The sequence below is a fragment of the Cyprinodon variegatus genome, unplaced genomic scaffold, assembly GCF_000732505.1.
Source record: "Cyprinodon variegatus isolate N-32 unplaced genomic scaffold, C_variegatus-1.0 Scaffold236, whole genome shotgun sequence".
Lineage (NCBI taxonomy): Eukaryota > Metazoa > Chordata > Actinopteri > Cyprinodontiformes > Cyprinodontidae > Cyprinodon > Cyprinodon variegatus.
The window spans coordinates 602,863-624,862 of record NW_015150689.1 but is presented as its reverse complement, the minus strand read 5'-3'; the positions used below and the strand labels follow the sequence as shown (position 1 = coordinate 624,862).

The 22,000-nt window shown below is 36.5% G+C and overlaps 1 protein-coding gene across 2 annotated transcripts; it reads left to right on the top strand.

The window, feature by feature from the left end:
- Nucleotides 1-3,788: 3,788 nt before the first annotated feature.
- On the top strand, nt 3,789-13,813 carry znf711 (zinc finger protein 711). 2 transcript variants are annotated; one of them, XM_015381573.1, is made up of 8 exons: nt 3,790-3,941; nt 4,931-5,009; nt 5,159-5,257; nt 6,653-7,510; nt 7,602-7,748; nt 7,839-8,048; nt 10,299-10,433; nt 11,495-13,812. In XM_015381573.1, the coding sequence occupies exons 3-8, from the start codon at nt 5,179-5,181 to the stop codon at nt 12,673-12,675; spliced, it is 2,610 nt and encodes an 869-aa protein (XP_015237059.1). In that variant the 5' UTR covers nt 3,790-3,941; nt 4,931-5,009; nt 5,159-5,178; the 3' UTR covers nt 12,676-13,812. The 2 variants fall into 2 exon arrangements, with proteins under 2 accessions (XP_015237060.1, XP_015237059.1); XM_015381574.1 differs by lacking the exon at nt 10,299-10,433 and having other exon boundaries at nt 3,789-3,941; nt 11,495-13,813.
- Nucleotides 13,814-22,000: the final 8,187 nt, after the last annotated feature.

Sequence of the window (22,000 nt, the reverse complement as noted above, 5' to 3'; positions counted from 1 at the left end):
GCTGTGAGTGACTCATTGGTTATTTTTGGGCGTTACCTGCTTCTTATTTACGCTTTACAGTCTATGAATACATGTTATCATTAGTATAAACAAAAGTGTAACAATCTCAATATATCAAATCAATGTGTACAAATGCACTTTTAAGATTGTACAACAAAAATCAGAAATAGCTAGAAGTTGTTTTTGTTTTTAGTTCAAAGTAAAAAGTGGAATATAAATTTCGTCTTCCAGAATTTTATTTGGATAAACTAAAATTTGAACATAAATATCACATCTGGAGATTATTATTTAATCGTTTTCTTTCATTATATCTTTTTGTCCACTCCAGGAAGCTTTTCTGCTGCATTTAAGCTTTTCTTTCAGTGAGCTGTGGGCTGCTACACTGCACTGCTTTTGGAGCATTCTTGGGCCGAAGTTCTTCCTCACCCGGAGTAACAGTTATAGGATTAAAACCAGGGAACTGGTAGACTTCCAGGCAAAGGACACAAGTGCCCACCTATAATCATTAGGTCACCACTTCTCTAATTTAGAAATGTATTTCTCCTAAATTATGTTTTTTTTAATCTAGAACTGTCCAAAAAGCAGAAGGAAATCCAAAAGAAAAAAAAAAGAGCAGTAGGTCCCCAAAGGTTTGTCAGATTTTTGTCTCACATGCAGTTTTTTAGGCTCTACTGAAAAATGTTCAGTACTTTGAACATTTATTTTGTTCTCTGTTAGTCACTGCAAAAGTAATTTGCCCCTATCTAGACTTAGACAACTTTTATTGTAATTTTCTACAAATAGAGAGCAAGGTATTAATTTGGAAGACATGTTTTAATACAACATTAATCCTCACCACTGTATTTTATTTAGTTGAATTTACCAGTTACCACTGAAGTAACATGAGGTTGTCATATCTGTATCGTAGGCTAAACACTTACTCATTTTTATTCAAATGGAAATGCCATCACAGATATATTTAGAGTGGTGTGATGCATAAATATAATCCAATAATTAGTCGTATTCTGAGGTTAAGATAACATTGATCACATTCAGATGATATTTTTTCTCTCAGAGATCACTGAAATGAAATACAGAATAAAATATCCTTTATCGCTCCTTGGAGGATAAGTACTAGCTGTAACTAGTTACAAACATATGGTAACATGTAGATTCGCCGAAAGGTAGAATATACAAACAAACAAAAAAGTAGATAAACAGATTTAGAAGGTTGTTTTATATGGCCAAACCTATAAAATTTACAAATTAGTTACAAAATCGCAAACTTTCCTAATCTATCAATTATGGAGAACTATGGCATTACATCTACTTTAACACAAACATTTTGATGAAAAAAAAAAGATTTTCTACAAGAGAACTTGAGTTCTCGTGATTTATAGTAGGTGGACGAGCCCCCAAATTGTGTTTTGGTCATATACAGCTTAGGACCGCATCTAAATTCCTTAGTTATACAAACTCTACTGTTTGCATCCTATAGATAGGTGATCCTCCAACAAAAATCTAATTTGGTTGATGTTTTTCAGGAAATCTAACACATATTTTAGAAATATTTAGATTTGATCTACTTCGTTGCAAAGTTTGGAAAAATTAAGTGGTAGTTGTAATAAAATTACATAAATATAATTTATACATATTATACAAAGCGGTGGAAATTACTGTAAGGAATAAAACAATGTTTAGCAATTCTTCATAATCTCATGACATATTAGCATGCTGATCTGTGTTTTAGAGGAAGCACCCAAAATACACAATCTAAAGGAGTATTTTTTTAAATCAACTCTACATTGATAGGACCTTATTTTCATTTTAATCCTGTTATCTTGCCATTAGAGTCCCTGTCACATGACAACTGAAAGGTTAAAAAGAAAGAAAGAATTAAAAATTACATGTTGTGGTGGGAAGGACAGTGATACCTATGGAAAGGTTTTCCTTTTATGAAAAATAAAATATTGATATATGTGTCAAGCAGATTATATATATTTTTTAAACAAAATAGTTAATTTCTGTTCCATTTGTCAATAAATTTTCTTTTAAATCAAATTTAAATTCAGTCATATGAGGGACTGAAAGTCCAAAATCTGCCAGAGGGACAAAGGACATATCCCAAAAATAGTTAATTTAAAATCAAAATGTATATTATATAAATAATAATGCATCTATTTTGCATCTAATTTTTTGTAAGTTTGTCTTTGGGTCTAGTAAGTGCAGCATTAATTAAAAAAAGTGTTTTTGTTTTTATTTCTGCCTGGGACACAACTTGGAGAACCGCCAAGCTGCAGAAATGTACGGAAGAAGATTAGGGCCACTGAAAAAACAAGAAAGAGTTAACTGATTTTTACATTTTATTTCAGTTATTATGAGGAAAAAGTCAAAATTCTGACTTTTTCTCAGAATTCTGACTGAAGTCTGACAGCTAACAAACATGTTAGCATTAAGCCGTAGCCATGTCTGTTTCAGAGACTAAACTAGCTCTCTTGTTTTATCACCTTCTGCTCTTCCATTAATCAAATAGCATCACCGGGGACCCCTCGGGCATGTAAAAAGTTGCCTAATTGCATCATTTTCCACCTCATCTCTTCCTGTATGGTGCCCATCTACATTAAGATCCAAAATTCTAAGAATAGTGTCAGAATTCTGGGATTAAAGTCAGAATTCTGTGGGGGAAAAAAATCTGATTTTGGTTCTTAATGTAGATTGGCACCAAGAAGGAAGAGATGAGGTCAAAAATTATGCATTTAGGAAACTTTTTAAGTGACTGGGGGGTCTATTTGATTAATTCTGAGAAAAAAGAATTGTGATGAAAAAAGTCAGAATTATGAGAAAAAAAAGTCAGAATTATGAGAAAAAAGTCAGAATTATGAGAAAAAAAAGTCAGAATTATGAGAAAAAAGTCAGAATTATGAGAAAAAAAAAGTCAGAATTATGAGAAAAAAAGTCAGAATTGTGAGAAATAAAACTCATAATACTGAGATTAAAGTCAGAATTATGATGAAAAAGTCAGAATTGTGAGATTAAAGTCAGAATTGTGAGAAAAAAGTCAGAATTATGAGAAAAAAGTCAGAATTATGAGAAAAAAAAGTCAGAATTGTGAGAAATAAAACTCAGAATTCTGAGATTAAAGTCAGAATTATGAAGAAAAAGTCAGAATTCTGAGATTAAAGTCAAAATTCTGACTTTTTCCCTATATTAAACTGAAATAAAATTTAAAAATCAGTCAACTTTTTTTGTCTCTCAGTGGCCCTAATCCTCCTCCTTAAATAAAGGTTCAAGTTTAGTGTGTAATCTCTCAATGGATAAAACGTGTTATTTATATACTGCAAAAAAAAAAAAAAAAAGTTTTACTCTTTCACTTTTTTATTTTACGGGACATTGTCAATTTCAAAGTGTATATTTTGATGAAAGGTTGCATTGTGATTGTAATGATCTCGATACTAACTCTTCTGTAGGCTATGGAGGCTCTGTAGCCGAAACCAGAGTGTGGCTGCAGGATGAAGCTCTCTATGCTACCCCCCCCACCCCCTGTGACAAAATGGCCTACAGGCCTCATCTCTGCTTTCAAACTCTGAGCAGCGCAGGGGGGGACATTAACTTTATTGTCTACCAGATTCTGGATTTAATGTTTCTATATTCAGTTGGCGTAACTATTCTAATTAAATGTTTCAATTACGGCAAGGATTGTTTTAATGCAACTGCTCTCTTATGCATGACGCAAATAGTAAGGGATCAGCGGTAAACGAGGCCACGCATTGTCTGCCCCCCCACCCCGCCCTCCCTTTGCTTGTCAGGGAGCAAGCTGATTGGCCGAGGCCTAGCAAAGAGTGGCCGGGAATCCAAAACCTGCAGGCCGCACTTAGCTTACCGTCAAAAATAAACCAAAATAATAACAGACAAATTCGTCAAGGGGGAGACTCACCGATAGAGTCGGGAGACGAAGCTATCAGGTAAAAATATTTCAAATCAACCGCAGAGGCACGGGGAATAGGACACATAGGCCCAGTCAAACGTAGCGGGCCTTATTCGAGAAACAACATGGAAGATAATGCGGCACAAGCTGCTCCGACTAGCTTAGCAAGCTAGCTAGCCTAAAGGACGAACGTCTGTTCGAAAATTACAGCGCAATGCTCATTTGGAAAATAATACAGTGCATATAGATTGATTCCTCGTGTTTACATTTTTCACCAGCATGTTTTACATTCAAGTGTAGCGTTGCGCAAATACATATTTATTCGGGTAGAAGATTCCAGAGGGTTAGCCTTAATGCTAAAACAAAATGGCGCTTGAAGACTTTCTTTTAGCTTGCTTGCTAGTTAGCTTCATTGGGTGGAGGGCGGTTTCCCCCTTGTTATCCATTGCATAACTGCGGTGGTTTGAGCTGTAGCCATAAACTATTAACATGTTATATATTGTGTTTCGATGCTCTAGTTTTATTAACGCAAATGTGAGTGCTAAAGGTTATGTTTTATTTTTTTAATCACGGAAGGGTGTCGTTTCACATTTATACTTAAAATGCACAAACAACACAGACATTAAGAAATCGTATAGTAGGCAATTATGTACAGCATTGCCTTCCGTGCAAAACAAACAATAAAGTAATATCATCCGAATGCTATAAGATCAGCTGCCCGTCAGCCAGCACAGTGAGCAGGACTGTCCTTTGTTTGTACGGGGCTCTGCCCATCAAGCCCAACAAGGTCCAGGTGTATAAGGCTGACGAATTTTGCATGTAGTATTCTTAACTAACAACAGAGGGAGCCCTCGTTCAAAAACAACAACTCTTCAACCCGAAATGACAAGAACAAGGATTTTTATTTAATGTTATTTGTTTAACACCAGCATATAAACAAACCTAACCAAAGCGATTTTTACACAGGTTTTAATTTATAGAAGAACTACGCTTTTAATTTTTGGTATCTGTTTTCTTTTGTTTCAGGGTGATTAAGCTTCATGGAACAAAGCAGATCATCTATCCAGTTGGTTTTATTGTAAATGTGTTATTACTAAATGTGAAGGTATGTATCTGGGGCTGAGTACAGTTTCACAGCCTTACAATTTACTACATCTAAATGACCTATTATACTTTTTAACAATGTCAACTAACCACAAGAAAGCCATGGCAACAAAGCAAAAACATTTTGATATGTGTAATATGATGTTTCAGTTTTTTTACAAAGTGAAGACATGGATCAAGGAGGGGGAGTATTGGAGCTGCACACCCAGGAGCTGAAGATGCCCCATGCTATGATCATGCAAGATTTTGGTAGGCGGTTCAGAAGAATACTTCCGTCTTTAACCTAGTAATTTGTAAGATTAACTTGCAGTTATATATATATTATTTTATTCCATGATGTCTGAAAAATGTCATTCTGAATTAATAGAAAAAGACTACAAGATATCTTAGAGCAATTTAGTGAAATAACTTTTCAGCATTATTGTTTCTTGAAATGTAAAACTAGATAAGGTGGGTTGTAAAAAGATGAAAAAAAGGCATTCAAATTTCACATAGCAGGAAAAGCAAGGTGAAGAAAAACATAATGTTTATGTGAGAAAGGAATGAACAGTTTCCTTGTACAAAATTGACTTAATGGAAATTCAAAATGCTGATGAGAGGATTTAGTTAACTCCCTGTAGAGGTTTCTAATATAAACCCGCTTTTAGGGATTTCCTGATCCAATATTATTATCCGATATTGGTTTGATATTAGCCAAAGAACTAATATTGGAATTTATCGACTGGCACATCTGATATTTTTCATGTTGAGAGAAACACGGCTATTATTAAAAACCTCTATAACTCATTGGGTAATTTTACATGGGTCTGTTGTTTTCAAACCTTTCTGTTGTTGAATTTTGTTTCCCATTTTAGTAATATTACTTGGTTAAGCCTACAGTATATAATGAATAATAAAAGCCTGCGTAATTTGTGCTAATATCACACCTGGTCAATGTCGGTATTTGTTCATTCTCAAAGCTGCAATATTGGTATTATATCAGCAAGTAAAAGTTGCATTGGAGCATCGCTAGTTGTTTTACATGTTAGTATTGAATATTTTAAATTTTCTTGTGGAATTAGTTTTTTAAGTCTTCAACTACTCTAATGTAAGTGCCATTTTACCCTGGGCCCAGCTACATAAAAAAAGTTTAGAGCTGCAAATAATACATCACCTGTAAATAAAACCTGAACTTATTATTTGTAGTAAATATCTGTTGCTATTTCAAACAACAGAAAGGTTTATTTACATTTTTATATCTTAAAATAAGGACAAAGAATTTATGTTTTTCATAAAGAGGAGGAATTGATTTTGACTTTTGTTCTATTTAGTAACATTTTTGCAAAGGGAAAAAAAAAAACATTGTTTTCAAGCTATTGGCAAGAGATATAGATCTGAAAAAAATTATGATTTCTTTTTATGTCAGTCTGTAGGGAAAATTAAATTCAAATGTTCTTTAAAAAACTGCTATGGCTCTTAAGAATAGTACTTGTTAATATACTATAGTCAAAACCATTAGTTGATTTTTTATAGTTTTCATCCACTTTTAAGAGCCTTTGTAGAGGGTCCATAGAGCCACAGGTTGCATATCTGTGCTATTGGTGAACAACAAAATATAATACATCCTCTCAGGCATTTGACTCGTTTTGTTTCTTTTTCTTGCAGTTGCAGGCATGGGGGGTTTAGCTCACATCGATGGAGAGCACATTGTGGTGTCAGTACCAGAGGGCATGCTTCTGTCTGATGTCATGACGGACGAGGGGATCCTCCTTGAGCATGAATTAGAGGTAGAGGGTCTGGAAACTCAAGTTGTTCAAGGCCTGGAAACCGAAGTGGTAGAAGGACTGGAGGCTGAAGTGGTTGAAGGTTTACATGCAGACGTGGAAGGCTTGGAAGCTGAAGTTGTCGAAGGCCTTCAGACACACGTGGTGGAGTTGGAAGCTCAGGTTGTGGAAGGCCTGGAAGGAGAGGTTGAAGTTGAGGGTCTTGAGGCACACGTGGTTGAGGGCCTGGAAGCAGAGGTGGACGTTGAGGCCCTGGAAGCTCATGTCGTCGAAGGCCTTGAGGAAGAAGTAGAAGTCCACGGCCTGGAAGCTGATGGTGTTGAAGGACTGGAGGTGGATGTAGTAGAAAGTCTGCAGGCTCAGGCTGTAGAGGCCCATGAAATGGAGAGTGAAGACATGGTCCCCACTGGACACAGTGTGATCATGCCTGATAATATCCTGGGGACAGAGGTTGCTATAGAGGAGGCTTTGGAAGCTCATCATCACCACGTTCTTACAGCAGACCTTATCCAAGACTCTAACCACGATGACATGCAAGACCAGGTGTTTGTGGCAGAGCTGCTGTCTGAACACCAGGAAAATACGCTTGATCACCAGTTGGTGTCGGAAGGGTTGATGGTGGCGGAAGCCGGCGCAGAGACCATAATCCATCAACAGCTGCCGACAGAAGAGGTTCCCCTGCAGACAGATGAGGATGATGATGCAAGAAGTAGCTCAGAGGATTACCTCATGATCTCCCGTAAGATCGTCCGTCACACGTTAACACAACTGAAACAGCTCCCACTTTTGTATTTATTGTGGCATAACTACTGATTTCTGTGTCATTGAAGTTGATGAGGTGGGAGAGAAGTTAGACATAGGAGACACGCCTCTGGAGATCAGCACAGAAGTTATGGAAGACAAGGAAATCAAAGAGGAAGAGGAGTCAGAAGTCATTAAAGTCTACATTTTTAAAGCTGAAGCAGATGATGATTTAGGTAAGACACAAACTCTTTTGAGCCACATAAAATCATAAAGCAAATACATTGAATGTTGACTTATGATAAAAATGATCTTTACGTGTTCAGGAGGAACAGAGGTAATAACAGAAGATGATTACCAGAACGGCCATCCTGATCTAGAGGCAGCATCATCTGGCAGGTTGGGAGTTGGTCGGGACAAAATGGTCTATATGGCAGTCAAGAACACTATAAAGGAAGAGGAGGAGGATGGGGATGATGATGACGATGATGAAGATGACGACCAGAGTGATGAAGACGATGACAGTGATGAAATTGGTATGTTTACTTATGTTATAAATGCATTAGCTCCTAAGAAAACAATAAAAAGCTTGCTTTAAGAATTAAAGATGGGATAAGAAAACAAAATAATGTGTTTGCAAAAGTGTCTGGTCTTTTTTTAATGAAGGAAAAGAGGAAGGCAGGTTATAATGGTGTAAAAGGGATATTAATTTCTCTTTAGAAAAGCTCAGAGAATTCATAAAAGATCAATTTTGACGGCGGTGAATATATAATTTTGTTAACTTTAGGATTGCAACTAATTATTGTTTTGTAAATCAATTAATCTGTTGATTATTTTTTCAATTAATAATCAGATAGCCAAAGATTCCTTAAAGAAGACTTTTAATGAAATTAAACCATGTGAAACTTCACTTGAGTTCTAGATAAAGCATATTGATTGACTTTTTTTTTTTTATTCTTAAATGCAAAATGCTTATGTGTTTTTTTTAAATCTTGATATAATTACTGCTCTAAGTGAGTTGCTCTGTCAGCTAAAGGCATGTCTCTATGCTCCAGTTAGCGATTAATCAATTATTAAATTAGTTGACTATTATTTCAATAATTGATAAATCATGATTAGTCTTATTGTTTCAGTCCTAGTTAATTTTTATTAGGAGCAGGAGATAAAAATTAAGTCATGTATCCTTTGTTTAATGGTTAATAAATATAGTAAAATAATTCCTTTTTTAATTCAGCATTTCCTTAATGCATTAAATACAAAGAAAACAAAAATCTTTTAAACTTCTTTTTGGTTCTGATGAAACAACAGTTTTATGATTCTCAAGAGGCCAGAAAATAAGACAGGAGTCTCACAATAGAGCCTCAGTAAATAAAAACATTGAACAGCAGCTTTGAAAGTTTGGACATGTCTCTTCTATCAGTCTAGAAATTATGGCAATAACTGTTATAATGGTAGCCAATCAATAATAAACTGCTTGCCTTTAGTGGTTTATAAACGTGGAAAATATGAGTATTTTTTGTGTAGTGTCAATACAAGTATATATAAAATTATGTATTAATTTAGGAGAATAATTTGGAAAACTGAACTTCAAAACATCTAAAGGTTCACAACGATGCTCTGGCTGCTCCATAAAAAAGAAAAAAAGATTTGGATTTCTGAATCAGAAATAACCTGCCCTGTCATAGACCAATCAGAGCAGACTAGGGCTGGTTATACCCCTGCAGCAGTGTGTCGCAGTGGCTTGTTGCAGATATTTTTGATCTATGCCTGATTTTGAAGCGTGGTCTGCGCTATGTTATTCTACGCCACAACGCAAGAGGGACAATCACCAACTAGCTGTGGGTCTAGATACAGCCGAGGAAGTGGGGGCGAGTTTGTGCAACAACGCAGGCACATGAGGGCGAAAAAGAGCAGGGATCAAGGTGGAAAAAGGGTCCCAGCTTTCTTGCGCACCTCACTCTTCTCACTGATCCAACTTCACGAGTCGTTTTCCGCAATGGCGGTCATACAAACAAAACAGGCCGGTAAGGTACCGAACAGGAAATACACAGTGTAGAGCAGATGTAGGTTTGACCAATCAGAGGCCTCCTGTCTGCGGTACTGTCTGCGGACACCTACAATTTGGGAGAACTGCAGCAGATCTGCGGAAGGCGGCGGAGGCAAATTTGAGTTCACTGCGACACACGCAGGTGATCTGGTTTCTAAGTATAAATCAGCCTCAACTGTGCTGTGAACAGGTGCATCTTCTGCTGCATGCATGTTGGTTGGCATGGCTGTCAAAAACCAGTGAGAGTTTAATTGATCTACTGTTGAAACCAGTATTACCAACACTGACCAATGTTTTGGAATGCCACATATTCTTCTTCATGTTGGATCCTCTCTTTCTGCACCTGTAATGGTCTTTGATGCGTGAAATAATGACATTTTGGCAACCCTTTTTTTTTTTTTTTTTAAAGAACACAGATGTTTGGCTGAACATATTAACCCGAATACAATTATTAAATGTAATAATGGATTTGTTATTAATGCTATAGGAGCCCCAAAGAAAAATTAAAGTATAACGACTTTCCTCTGTATTTTTTAATAACATCCATTTAGTATTTCTGTAAAAGAGGTCAGATTTTCCCCCCCCACTGCTAAGATGGAGTTTTCATCATTGTTTTTTAAACGAGTAGATTTTCTCTGGTCGACTGCCTGGAATTAAACATTCAGCAGTTCATGCTTATGGGAAACGGTCGTTTGGACTTTACAAAGCATTCATTTAATCGTTTACCCTGTATTTGCAGGTAACACCATTGATCAGGTGAAGAATGGAGTTTCTACCCCTTTTCTGCAAATCCGAGAGGGACTGGGCGCAAACCGTACTCTCAAACCAAAACCTAAGAAGAACAAAAAAGGAGATACGCGGCAGTGTCAGACTGGTACGACAAGCACTATGATGATGACCAAATTTTTTTATGCATCATCTTATCCCAACTGTTGACCTCTGTACTGTATAGTACATTTAGATTTTTGGCTTCCTGACATGAATCTAACTCTTGAGCTCTCATTTCAGAAATATTTATAAAATAAGATGAGAGGGCCTTTTCAGGATCTTAAATCTAACCCTTTATCCACTCCAAGCTCACCATTTTTGATTTATTTAGATTCATGTTCTGTTGGTACGCCCAACATCGGTTGATCTGAGATTAATTTGAACAACTAGGAGATGCTACGCCATATTTTCACCCATCTTGTACATAGTTTGTTCCACTGGATTTAGATACCTCTTCAGTGTGATGCTGCTAATGCTACGCTTAAGAGTTGGTACAGTTTGCTAAAATGTCTGCTGCCACTGTTCCTGTAATTGTTTCCAGAAAGTTATACCTTTGCGTCATTTAACCATAAAGATTTTCTCCAGAAAGCATTTTCTCTATTCCAACAAATTTCAGTAAAGACTGAAAACCTGCCAGTTTGTAAGCTATGCCAAAACACTAAGACTATATATCTGGAAGTCAACAGTTTTTAAATTAACTTTTCAAATTCCGGTGAAACGTTTAATTCCAAGACAATTGATAACCACAAAATGTATTTTGCTTTTTTTTTGTGTTTACCAAATTTGTGTTGGTAAACACATTAAAACAAATATTTGTTTTTGGTGTGTTTATATACTCCAATATAGGAAATATACATCTTGGCTGAATCTATTAAACCTATGCAGCCAAATTTTATTTTTACAATTGATAAAACTTAAAGAAAAAGTTCTAAATGTGCTTTGAAAAAAAAAAAAGAAAAATTCCAACTTTGAAGCTGATAGTTACTATTTATTATTTAGCAACTAGGTACATAAACTTTAAACAGAATCGATAGAAACAGGATGTTTAAATATCGGACTATTTTCCAATATCAATACATCCGTTATTAATTATCAAGAAAAACATTTAAACCTGATGTTTTCTCAGAAGAAGCAACGCCCGTCTGACATTCTAAACTTGTTTTTCAGCTGTCATTATTGGACCGGATGGAATGCCTCTGACCGTCTACCCCTGCTACATCTGTGGAAAGAAGTTTCGATCACGGGGATTTCTCAAATGTCATATGAAAAACCACCCAGACCATCTGCTTAAGAAGAAGTACCAGTGTACAGACTGTGACTTTACAACCAACAAGAAGGTCAGTTTCCACAATCACTTGGAGAGTCACAAACTTCTGAGCCACAACACTGAGCGATCCCCAGAATACACAGAGTACACGAGACGTTATCATGAGTCCAGCCCCCTGGGCTCCGATAAGCTCATCGTCAAGGACAGAGAGCCCAAACTTCATCATTGCAAATACTGCGACTATGAAACGGCCGAACAGGGGCTGCTCAACCGCCACTTGTTAGCGGTCCACAGTAAGAACTTTGCACACGTCTGTGTCGAGTGCGCCAAGGGCTTCCGCCACCCGTCAGAGCTTAAGAAACACATGCGGACCCACACGGGGGAAAAACCCTACCAGTGTCCTCACTGCGAGTTCCGGTGCGCGGACCAGTCCAATCTTAAGACTCACATCAAGAGTAAGCATGGAGCAGACCTGCCCTTTAAGTGCAGCCACTGCCCCCAGGCCTACGCCGACGCACGGGAACTTCAACGTCACATAGAGATGGTGCAAGGCCACAAGACCCACCAATGTCCACACTGTGACCACAAGAGCACCAACTCCAGTGACCTTAAACGACACATTATTTCCGTTCACACCAAGGACTTCCCGCATCAGTGCGACGTGTGTGAGAAGGGCTTTCACCGGCCCTCTGAGCTGAAGAAACACGCCGAGACACACAAAGGCAACAAGGTGCACCAGTGTCGACACTGCAACTTTAACGCCCCTGACACTTTCACCCTGAGTCGCCATATCCTGTCCTTGCACACTAAGGATCTTCCCTTTAAGTGCAAGCGCTGCCGGCGAGGCTTTCGGCAGCCGGCTGAGCTGAAGAAGCACATGAAGACGCACAGCGGTAGGAAGGTTTATCAATGCCAGTATTGCGAGTACAACAGTACGGACGCTTCCGGCTTCAAACGCCATGTCATCTCAATTCACACCAAGGACTACCCCCATCGCTGCGATTATTGCACCAAGGGCTTTAGGAGGCCTTCAGAGAAGAGCCAGCACATAGCCAGGCATCACAAAGACATGCTGATGTAACATCATCACATTAAAAAAAGAAAACAAACACCTTTCTCTAGTAAATCTGTGTCTCTCATCCACAGGTAATTTTAGTGTATTAACAGAGAACTGACTGATAACAGGCAGTTGATGATCTAGTAATTGTTGTTTTGTGTTGTATTGGATTTAAACCTCCTCTCTACGGATGGAAAGACACAAAAAAAATTTTTTATATTGAGTGAAGTCTGAAAAAGGACAGTGTATAATCTAAGTGGGATGGCTGTAAATTGTCTTTTGTTGCAGAAAATCGCTTATGAACATATATTCAGGGTTTCAAATGTCTATATTTTTTTATACCCACTCAGCTAAAAATGCTGCGAGATGATGACTCTGTCAGTGCTTTGTGATCGTAATGCTAGATGTTAAATTGGCGAAGGTTTGCCTCCACAGTACAGACTTGTATCCCTCATGCTTGGTGTTAGCGTGACCTTAAAGCGGGAGCCTCAAACCCAAAACATCAAAATGGGTTTTCAGTCAGTGGCTCGCATAATGTATCTATGAACATTTAAAAAAAAAAAAAAAGATCATTATTATTTAATAGTAATCCCTTCCTCATCTCCGAGTTTCCTCTTAAGCTTGAACATTCAATGTTCCGTTAAAATCATTTTATATTAACATTTCCAGGTATAATTTGTCAAACATGTTAATCAGAAATGTTCTGGACCAGCTTGTTAAGCAAGAAAAAGAGCTTGCACGTTGGATTTTTCCTTTAATGTGTACATTTCTGATATAGACATCCGGCACTGTCTGCTCAGATGATCTGATCATTTGTTATAGTAATTACAGCTATTTTTCAAATAAACCTCACAGATAGCAGGCTTCACATGTATTAACCAGTCGGAGTGGTTGTACTGTATCTGACCGCCGTTGTAAGTCGCACACATGTGCTCTCTATGCTAACCGTCTGATTGCAGTCATGCCTTACATCTGTTGGTCTCTTAAGCACTGATGAAAAGCTGATCGGAAAAACATGATTTTTAACTCTTCAAACAAACCGAATCAATGCCATTCTCTCAGAGTGTAAGTCATTAGAAAGCACTTTAATATATATATTTTTTTTGTATTTTTGGTTTCATGTAAGGGAGTCGATTATCAAAAGATATATCTGTATATATATATATATATATATATATATATATATATATAAAGATATATCTGTAGGAAAAAAAAAACACCTTTCTTCTGGTGAAGGAGAAGTATTTTAAGTGTTTGCTCTTAACACTTGAGCACGATCCATTATCAAATTGTCATTGAGATTCGTTAAGTGAAACCATTTGTTTTCTATGGATAAATGCATTTTGTGTTTTGTTTGTGCTCACTAACAAGCCCCATCCCCCCCCACACACACACCCCAGTCCTACAATCCTAAATAACTAAACCGAATCTCAAGAGTGGGATTATTACCCTGGAATCAATGGTTATATTGGCATTAGTCTTTAAAGTATGCACCTATGTTGTTGATGAAAATAATCATGGTATACATTAAAAAAATCCCCACATTTTGTGTTTTTTTGTCTGTTTTTTTTTTTTTTTTTTTTTTTTTTTTTTTTGGATAAATTTTTGGGGGGGAAAAAAAAAAAAAAAAAAACCCTTTTTTTTTTTTTTTTTTTTTTTTTTTTTTTTTTTTTTTCGGTTTTCCAAACGAGGGAAATTTAAACAGCTTCTGCTGGAAATCGGAGTTTCACATCTGCTAATATAATAAGCTTATAAAGGTGCGTTTCAAGCTGAATTTTACTTCCTGGTGTTATTATTGGACGGTGCAGGCAGTTGATATATGATTTTAACTGAAATAAAGCTACATTATTTATCCCTAATTTCTGTGTTTAAGTGTCATATTTTAATACATATGACACAATCTATTCAGACTAATGACATGGGCTACATAAGAAGTAGCAAACATTTAAATGAGATTCCTAAGAAATTAGTGCAAAAGCTTTTTTATGGATATTAAACGACAGTTAATTATAAGTTTAATGAACCTGCTTAGTTTTATTTAGGTTTCTTAAAAAACTTGGTGAGAGTTTGAGTAATTGGCATCTGCTTGAGCTAAATATGCTATGAAGCTAAAGCTTCATTGTGTTTGCTCACTATAAAGGAAAATAAAGTTTTATCTTCACAAGATTTTCATTGGGATTTTTATGCAGCTCAATTCAATGAAAAAATACTGGATTAATCCTAAATTAAATGCAATAACTCATTTTTTTTTTGTTAAGGAGATCTAGATGTTAATAGCTGTAGGAAAGAAGGATCTTCTGTAGCGATCTGCCTCGCTTTTCATGAAGATTGTCTTTGTGAAATCATCTCCAGAGGTTCTAGAGGAGTTCCTAGAACACTGCCAGCCTTCTTTATCAGCTTATTGAGCTTTTTTAGTTTGTTTCTCTAGTGTGTTTACTCCAGCATGTGATGACAGAAGAGATAATACTTTCCTTTAAATATTTTGCATCTTGCTGCAAATGTTGAAGGACTTAAGCTTCCTTAACAAAAACAGTTGCTCTGTCCTTGTTGACGGCCTCAGGGTTGTTTTTAGTCGAGTCGAACAGATGAACATCGAGGTATTTACACTTAACAACTATACACAGCAATACAAAGCATGCCTCATTGCAAAATAAAAAATTGTTTTTATTTTTCTAAAATGACAAAATCAAACGTGTGGTGTCCATTAGTAATTACCCCCCCGTTTGCTCTAAATCCCCATATAAAACCCAGCACATGTTGCCCTTACAGGTTACCTTTTCTTGCCATTTACCACCAAGAACAAGGAAGAAGGTACTCCAGCCAGAGAGAGCAATTTGTCAGTTGTTAGGTTATACCCCTGAAGGCACATAGTCACCATGGGAAAACAACAGTGGAAGCCTAATGCTCCTTCTACCAGAAATAACGGCCAAGTGGATTTCAGAAAGACAGCTTGTTTTGAGACTTAAATAATTTAGACTGAGCTTCCAGCAGGTAGGTATATTTTTTTCTGTATGTAATAATAGAAATGGACCAACAAACTAAGGATTAAAGCCTAATTTCTGTGAAAACGGCCCTATCTAAGCCTGCTGATAGAGACACTTGATCTAATCAGACTGAGCTTGAGCTCTTTCATTAAGCGGCAAAAATGTCTGCTATGGTTGTGCTTAGGATTGACTTGGTTTGAACACTGCCATTTGGGTTTTATTTGTAATATATTTGGCAATAAGTTTGTATTCCATGTCAACAACCATACAGTACTGTGTGTTGATTATGACAAACGGGTGTGAAGACTTTAGCTCATCTTCACAAATTAATCTACAAAAACCTAATCTTTGTTTATTCTCCACTAAACCTGTTTCATTTTTTTCTTTGCACATCCTGAAGGTTTTGTACTGACTTGAAGAGAGATCATTGCTATATTTCCCTTAAAAGATAAGACTGAAAAGAGATACCTTATATAACTGAACATTTCCCAATGCTCCTGTTAACTCCACTACTGTTATGGTCATTTTTTTTAAAGCCCTGGTTACCATGTTTGTTGTTGTTGAAGGGGGTTTACATGAAAGGACCTTATAGATTCATGACAGTTCATTACGTTTACATAGGTTCTCTACTATTTTGAATTTGTAATGAAAAAAGTTATTTTTTATTCATCCATCCATCCATTTTCTCCCACTTAGTCCTTGTCAGTGTCCCAGTGTGGCTGGTGCCAATCTCTGTAAGTCTATGGGTGGGAGGCAGGGTCCACCCTGGACAGGTTACTAATCTGTTGCAGGGCAACACAGAGACACACAACCATGCACACACACACCTAAGGACAATTTACTGAAGCCCATTAACCTAAGAGTCATGTTTTAGACTGTGGGAGGAAGCAGGAGACATACAAACTCCATGCAGAAAGACCCCGGGCCGGGAATGAAACCAAGAACCTTCTCGCTGCAAGGCAGCAGTGCTACTCACTATAACACGATGCAGCCCATTTTTTATTTTTTAGTTGTTTTTTTGGCTTACATCTTCCAACATACTGAAACAAAATAGGAAATAAAAACACAGGTGTTCATGTGATTATTATTTGCACTAGGTTGTTAGAAACCACTCCACCAAAAGGCATGGAAGATGATTGGAACACTTTAGATGCAGTAATTCTAAAAATATTTGCAGTAAACAAAGAAAACAAATAGTTTTTGGAAGAGTGCCAGTTTTTGCATTTAGTTTTATTTGCAAAAACAGTCCTTAAACTTTGATTTTAGGACTGAATGCTTGTTTTTGTTTTTTAGAAAACACAAATATAATACTTGTCCTGAAAAACCTTAAGCAACATTTTATTATGTTAACAGCACCTTCATTATGGGGATTAATATTGAATGTTCTCGCTTCTTATTTTAGAGCTTAAATTAGTAATATCTCCAGACCTAAATCAATTCATTTATGTTCTTGCATCAAATTTAGACCAAAATCTTCAAAGCTGGCTGCAGCAGATAACGGAAACTCTTACATAACGAAATATTGGATGCACATTATGGAGAAGATCCTATTTGTCACACTGTAATAAGGAAAGACATCAAAGGATATGGAGGTATTCAGCGAACCATAGGAGAGCGCAGTATGTGGTAGTAACTGGTGTTTAGGGGCTTCCACTCTGGTGCCCAGCTATGATGTTTTCAGTGGACTTAAAAATAAAAAACTAAACCTGCATGCACTCATAGCTGCAGTCAATTTCCTGCAGAACACACATTGCAAATCTCTCTAAACTGTTAATCTGAGAGTGTCTTGTTTCACTTCCATATCACCTGGCGTGAAAGACAAATTACTCCTCATGCTAAGGGCAATGAGGCTTTGCAGACCACATAGACACAGGCAACATTTTACAATACAGATTCAGCTGCCTCCTCATTTTTGTTGATCCCACAAAACACCACATAAATCACCCGCTGGTGCTTCTGTCAGCAGAAACCGGTGGCGATATGCAAATCAATATATAGACGTCTCCACAAAATCCCCTCAGAATAACTGTTTCCTTGTCACTGCATAAACCAGCCCAGTTCGTATTAGGAGCCCTTTAGGTTTATTTTTCACCCTGAGTTATCCTCACAATCATCTCCTACAGGTTACAAGCTTACTTTCTGCACACCACACACACAGATGCACACAATGTACCCAGCAGCTTCAGAAGGCCATCAATGTGATGAAAATTGACAGATGTACTCAGATAATCCAGATGCTTTAGAAGGTCAGACCAATTCATTTGATGTAGTCATTTTGTTCCTGTTTCTGAGTGTCGGTGGACTGGGATGTGGGTGTGATTAGAATGATGAAACCAGCTGTAAACGTCTACTCCTATGATGTCCGTCGAATTAGTTACTCTATTTTCACTATGCAGCTTTTCATTACTGTTACAAGTTACCTGTTACTCTTGGTTGTAGCATATTTTGGCTGTAGAGCATATACTCTTGTTCTGCAAGAATTTAGTCATCCTTGCTTGTTTAATAGAAGATTAAATGCAAATAGAGCTGATGGTGTGTCATCAGCCCACAAGAGCATCCTTGTTTAACGCAGATTGCTAATGATGAGTTTGGACTAATATGAGTTGGCTGGAGACTGTGATGTCTTCAGGGAAATCAGTGCCAGATTGGCTGGAAATGGGCAAAACTTGTCCTGTTTTTAGTCAGACAGAGACCTGAGTTGATTAAAAAAAAAAATGACATAGAAAAGGCAGATCCCTTCAAAGGCTATGTACAAATCTTTGATTTCGATTTCAATTAAAAACATAGGCATTTACCATCTTACCTGCAGATTGTAGCTTATTTGGTAAAAAAAAAAACAAATAATTTGAATGAGGAACAGGAAGACTGATTTCTGCAGACTATCTTAGAACAACTCCAGTCTAGAACAAATGCATAGTTGTAGTCCAGAACAATTTGAGCTAAAGAATGGGGCACATCAAGATAAAATCCACAGTTTGAGTTCTAATTATAACAGAGCTCTTGCTGCAAATGTTTAAAAAGACTCTTCCATGCACATTTCACCATAAGTTAACTTCACCACAGAGCGTGAATCATCTGAGGGGCATTTTATTTAAATCCCATATATACATGTTTCTAGATTTCCCTCCTTCCACCTCCACAACATAGATAAAATTATTAAGATTCAGTCCAGAAATGATGCTGAAAACTGGTCTGTATTATTTTTATATCAAGGTTGCAGTATTGTAATTTCTTACTATTTGGAAATCTACAAATTGCAGTTTAGAGCATTCGTCCAAAATGCTGCTCATTAAAGTTAAAAAGAGATTGTATCTATTCCGCAGGACTGGCTTTCTATTCAATCAAAAATAGAATTTAAAACTGTCCCCTGACCCTTACTAATCAATCTCACAATATCAGATATCTTATTGAGTTCCCAACAGAGCAGTTTGCTCCCAGATTCATGTGTACTTGTGATTCTTAAGAGTTTTAAGTACCGGTATGAACTAGTTTTCAGGCTCCTCTTGGTGAACCACATTCTTGTTCTAGTCCATGACCCAGGCACCCTGCGTACTTTAAAGACTGGGCTTAAAACCCTCCTTTTTGATTACATTAATAGTTAGAGTGGCTCAGGTTATCCCAAACTATCTCTGTAGTTATGCTGCTATTAGCTTAGACTACTGGAGGACATAGGGACCACTTTTTCTCTCTTTTTTTTACTATTATTTATTACTATTATTGATTTCATTTTAAACATTTTGTTCTCTGTTTTTTTCTCTTTATAATTGCCACATCTGGCCTGTTTTTTTTTTTTTAGTTGTGACACCGTACTGGAGAGTGGCATCTTTCAGTCGTTAACTTTCTCTTCTAGATATACCTATTAGCTGAGCCTTGATTGTCTGTGTGGCCCCTCTTTTGTGTTCTAGGCTTACATACTGACTGAAAGCTATTTATTTTAGCTTTTTCTCTCTAAGATGAAAGCACTAAAAGAACTACTACTGCTAAGTATCCTTTTGCTTTTCTCTAACAAAGAGTATTTTTTGATCAGTGCTTCTGTGTTCCTTTTGTGCGTTTACTATGTCCACTCAAACCCCCAGTCGATGATGGCAGATGGTTGTTCACGCTGAGCCCAGTCCCGCTGAGGGTTTCCTCTCCATTGTTGCTGCTCTTTAAGAGGTATTGCTACAGAGTCAACAACCCAATTATTGCAACTATCTATTGCTGCTGATTATGCTGTTTCAGCAAAAGTGACATTTCTAACTAGGATTTCATGTGATCTGCTGGGTTTCCTTGGATAGAAAACTTTAACCAATACATCTGTAGGATCTGATAGAATCTACTTTCTAAATTGTCTTAAAAGGACATGTAAATTGGCGCTATATGAATAAGTTAAATTCAATTCCTTATTGGGCTGGTAAAGTCTTTGCATTTTAAAAGACAAAATAGAGGTATGTCTGGTTTTTCACCATGAACCGGTTTTAAAAAAGGAAAAGGTTCTAAATAAAATATTGGCTAAAATGTTTACAAATAGTTTTTTAATGACAACTTGGCAAACTGACCAACAGTTTCTGAAAACAAGGCAAGAATATTATGGAGAAAGTTGATGGTGAAAAAAAAATCTCTCCATTTTCAATTAAGCTGAGACCTAAAATAGGTAAATCCTAATTGCAAGAAGCCTAAATGTTTTCAATTTCCACAACAATTCAGTTCATAGCAGCAATTATCTGCAGCAGCAAAAGTCTCCACTCGTTAATTGCTCTGCACACAAAAGGTCCAACAGATGGGTAAAAAAAAGGATATATCTGCTTTTGAGGTAATGTACAATGTTGATTTTATTGTCACAATGTTTGAAAATTTCTATTTCAGTCAGCACATTATATTTTCCTCTTACATCAGTATAAATAAATAAAAAAAATCCGTCCAAATGTGGAATATCCTTGCAATAATATATAAAAGTTATTTATAGACTATAAATTTAACCACCCATTTTTAAAAGAAATATGTTTTTCTTTTCTTTTTATGACCGTTAAAGGCTAATTTAAAAAAGCGGTAGGTACTGTTTTTTCCTCATTTTTCTTTCAACATGATACATTTCATTATTAGAAACTTCTTACTGTTCAATTCAGTTTCAATTCATTTTATTTATATAGCGCCGAATCACAAAACATTGTCATCTCAAGGCACTTTACAGTTCATCAGATCACACAGTCAAATTGATTCAAAGTTTTCTGTCTAAGGAAAACCAATTGATTGCATTGACTCTTTGACTCAAATGCATTCCCTCACACCAAGGATGCTTGTAGCGACAGTGGAGAGGAAAAACTCCCTTTTAACAGGAAGAAACCTCAAGCAAAACCAGGCTCAGTGTGAGCGGCCATCTGCTAAGGCCGACTGGGGTTTACTTGTCATGGTCAACTTATTATAAAGGTCATTAAACAAAGCGGCAAATATTTAAAGGAACATTAATTTCACTAATTAAATTTAAAAAGGGAAACTAAATCATATATAGATTCATTACATATGAGGCAATATATATCCAATGTTTGTTTCTGTAATTTTAAAGGTTATAGATTCAGTCTGGAATTGACAGGAACAACCACACCATCAAGGTATGGTACTGATACCCAAAAAAATGGATTTTAATTAAACATTTCTTAAATGAAATGTTCGATTTAAAATACATGTTTCAATTAAGACTTCCCCTTTTGTATTAGAAGGCTGAAATAAAAGCAGTGATTTAAGGCTGTTAAATGATATTGTGGTGCACCTGCTCCCTTTTAGTTCCATAAAGGTCAAAAAGCAAACTACTGGACTTTGTTTTCCAAGTTTGAAGATGTTGCGCTTCCTATCCAGGAAGTTTTTTCAATTCAAAATGTCAGAATTGGCGTTGAGTTCCAAACTTTATAGAGTAGCCCAAACAAAGCCTGGTTTTAGTTAAAGTTAACATTTTGAAAGCAGTAAAAAGGGTGATCATCAAGAATATTTTGCTCTCCAAGTGTGTAGCTGTGTACGAAAAAGGATTAGGGCCACTGGAAAAAAAAAAAGTTAACCGATTTTTAAATATTATTTTAGTTTAATATGGGGAAAAAAGTCAGAATTCTGACTTTAATCTCGAAATTCTGCCTTTTTTTCTCAGAATTCTGACTTTCATCTCGAAATTCTGCCTTTTTTCTCGGAATTCTGACTTTCATCTCAGAATTCAGATTTTTGTTATCAGAAATCTGACTTTTTTCTCAGAATTCTGTTTAATCTCAGAATTCTGATTTTAATTTGAGAATTCTGACTTTTTTCTCAGAATTCTTGCTTTAATCTCAGAATTCTGATTTTAATTTGAGAATTCTGACTTTTTTCTCAGAATTCTTGCTTTGATCTCAGAATTCTGATTT

Coding starts and splice junctions, on each gene's coding strand:
- znf711 (XM_015381573.1), top strand. CDS start 5,179: ATGGATCAAGGAGGGGGAGTATTGGAGCTGCACACCCAGGAGCTGAAG. Junction 7,749..7,838: donor TGAAGCAGATGATGATTTAG/GTAAGACACAAA, acceptor TTACGTGTTCAG/GAGGAACAGAGGTAATAACA. Junction 8,049..10,298: donor CGATGACAGTGATGAAATTG/GTATGTTTACTT, acceptor CTGTATTTGCAG/GTAACACCATTGATCAGGTG.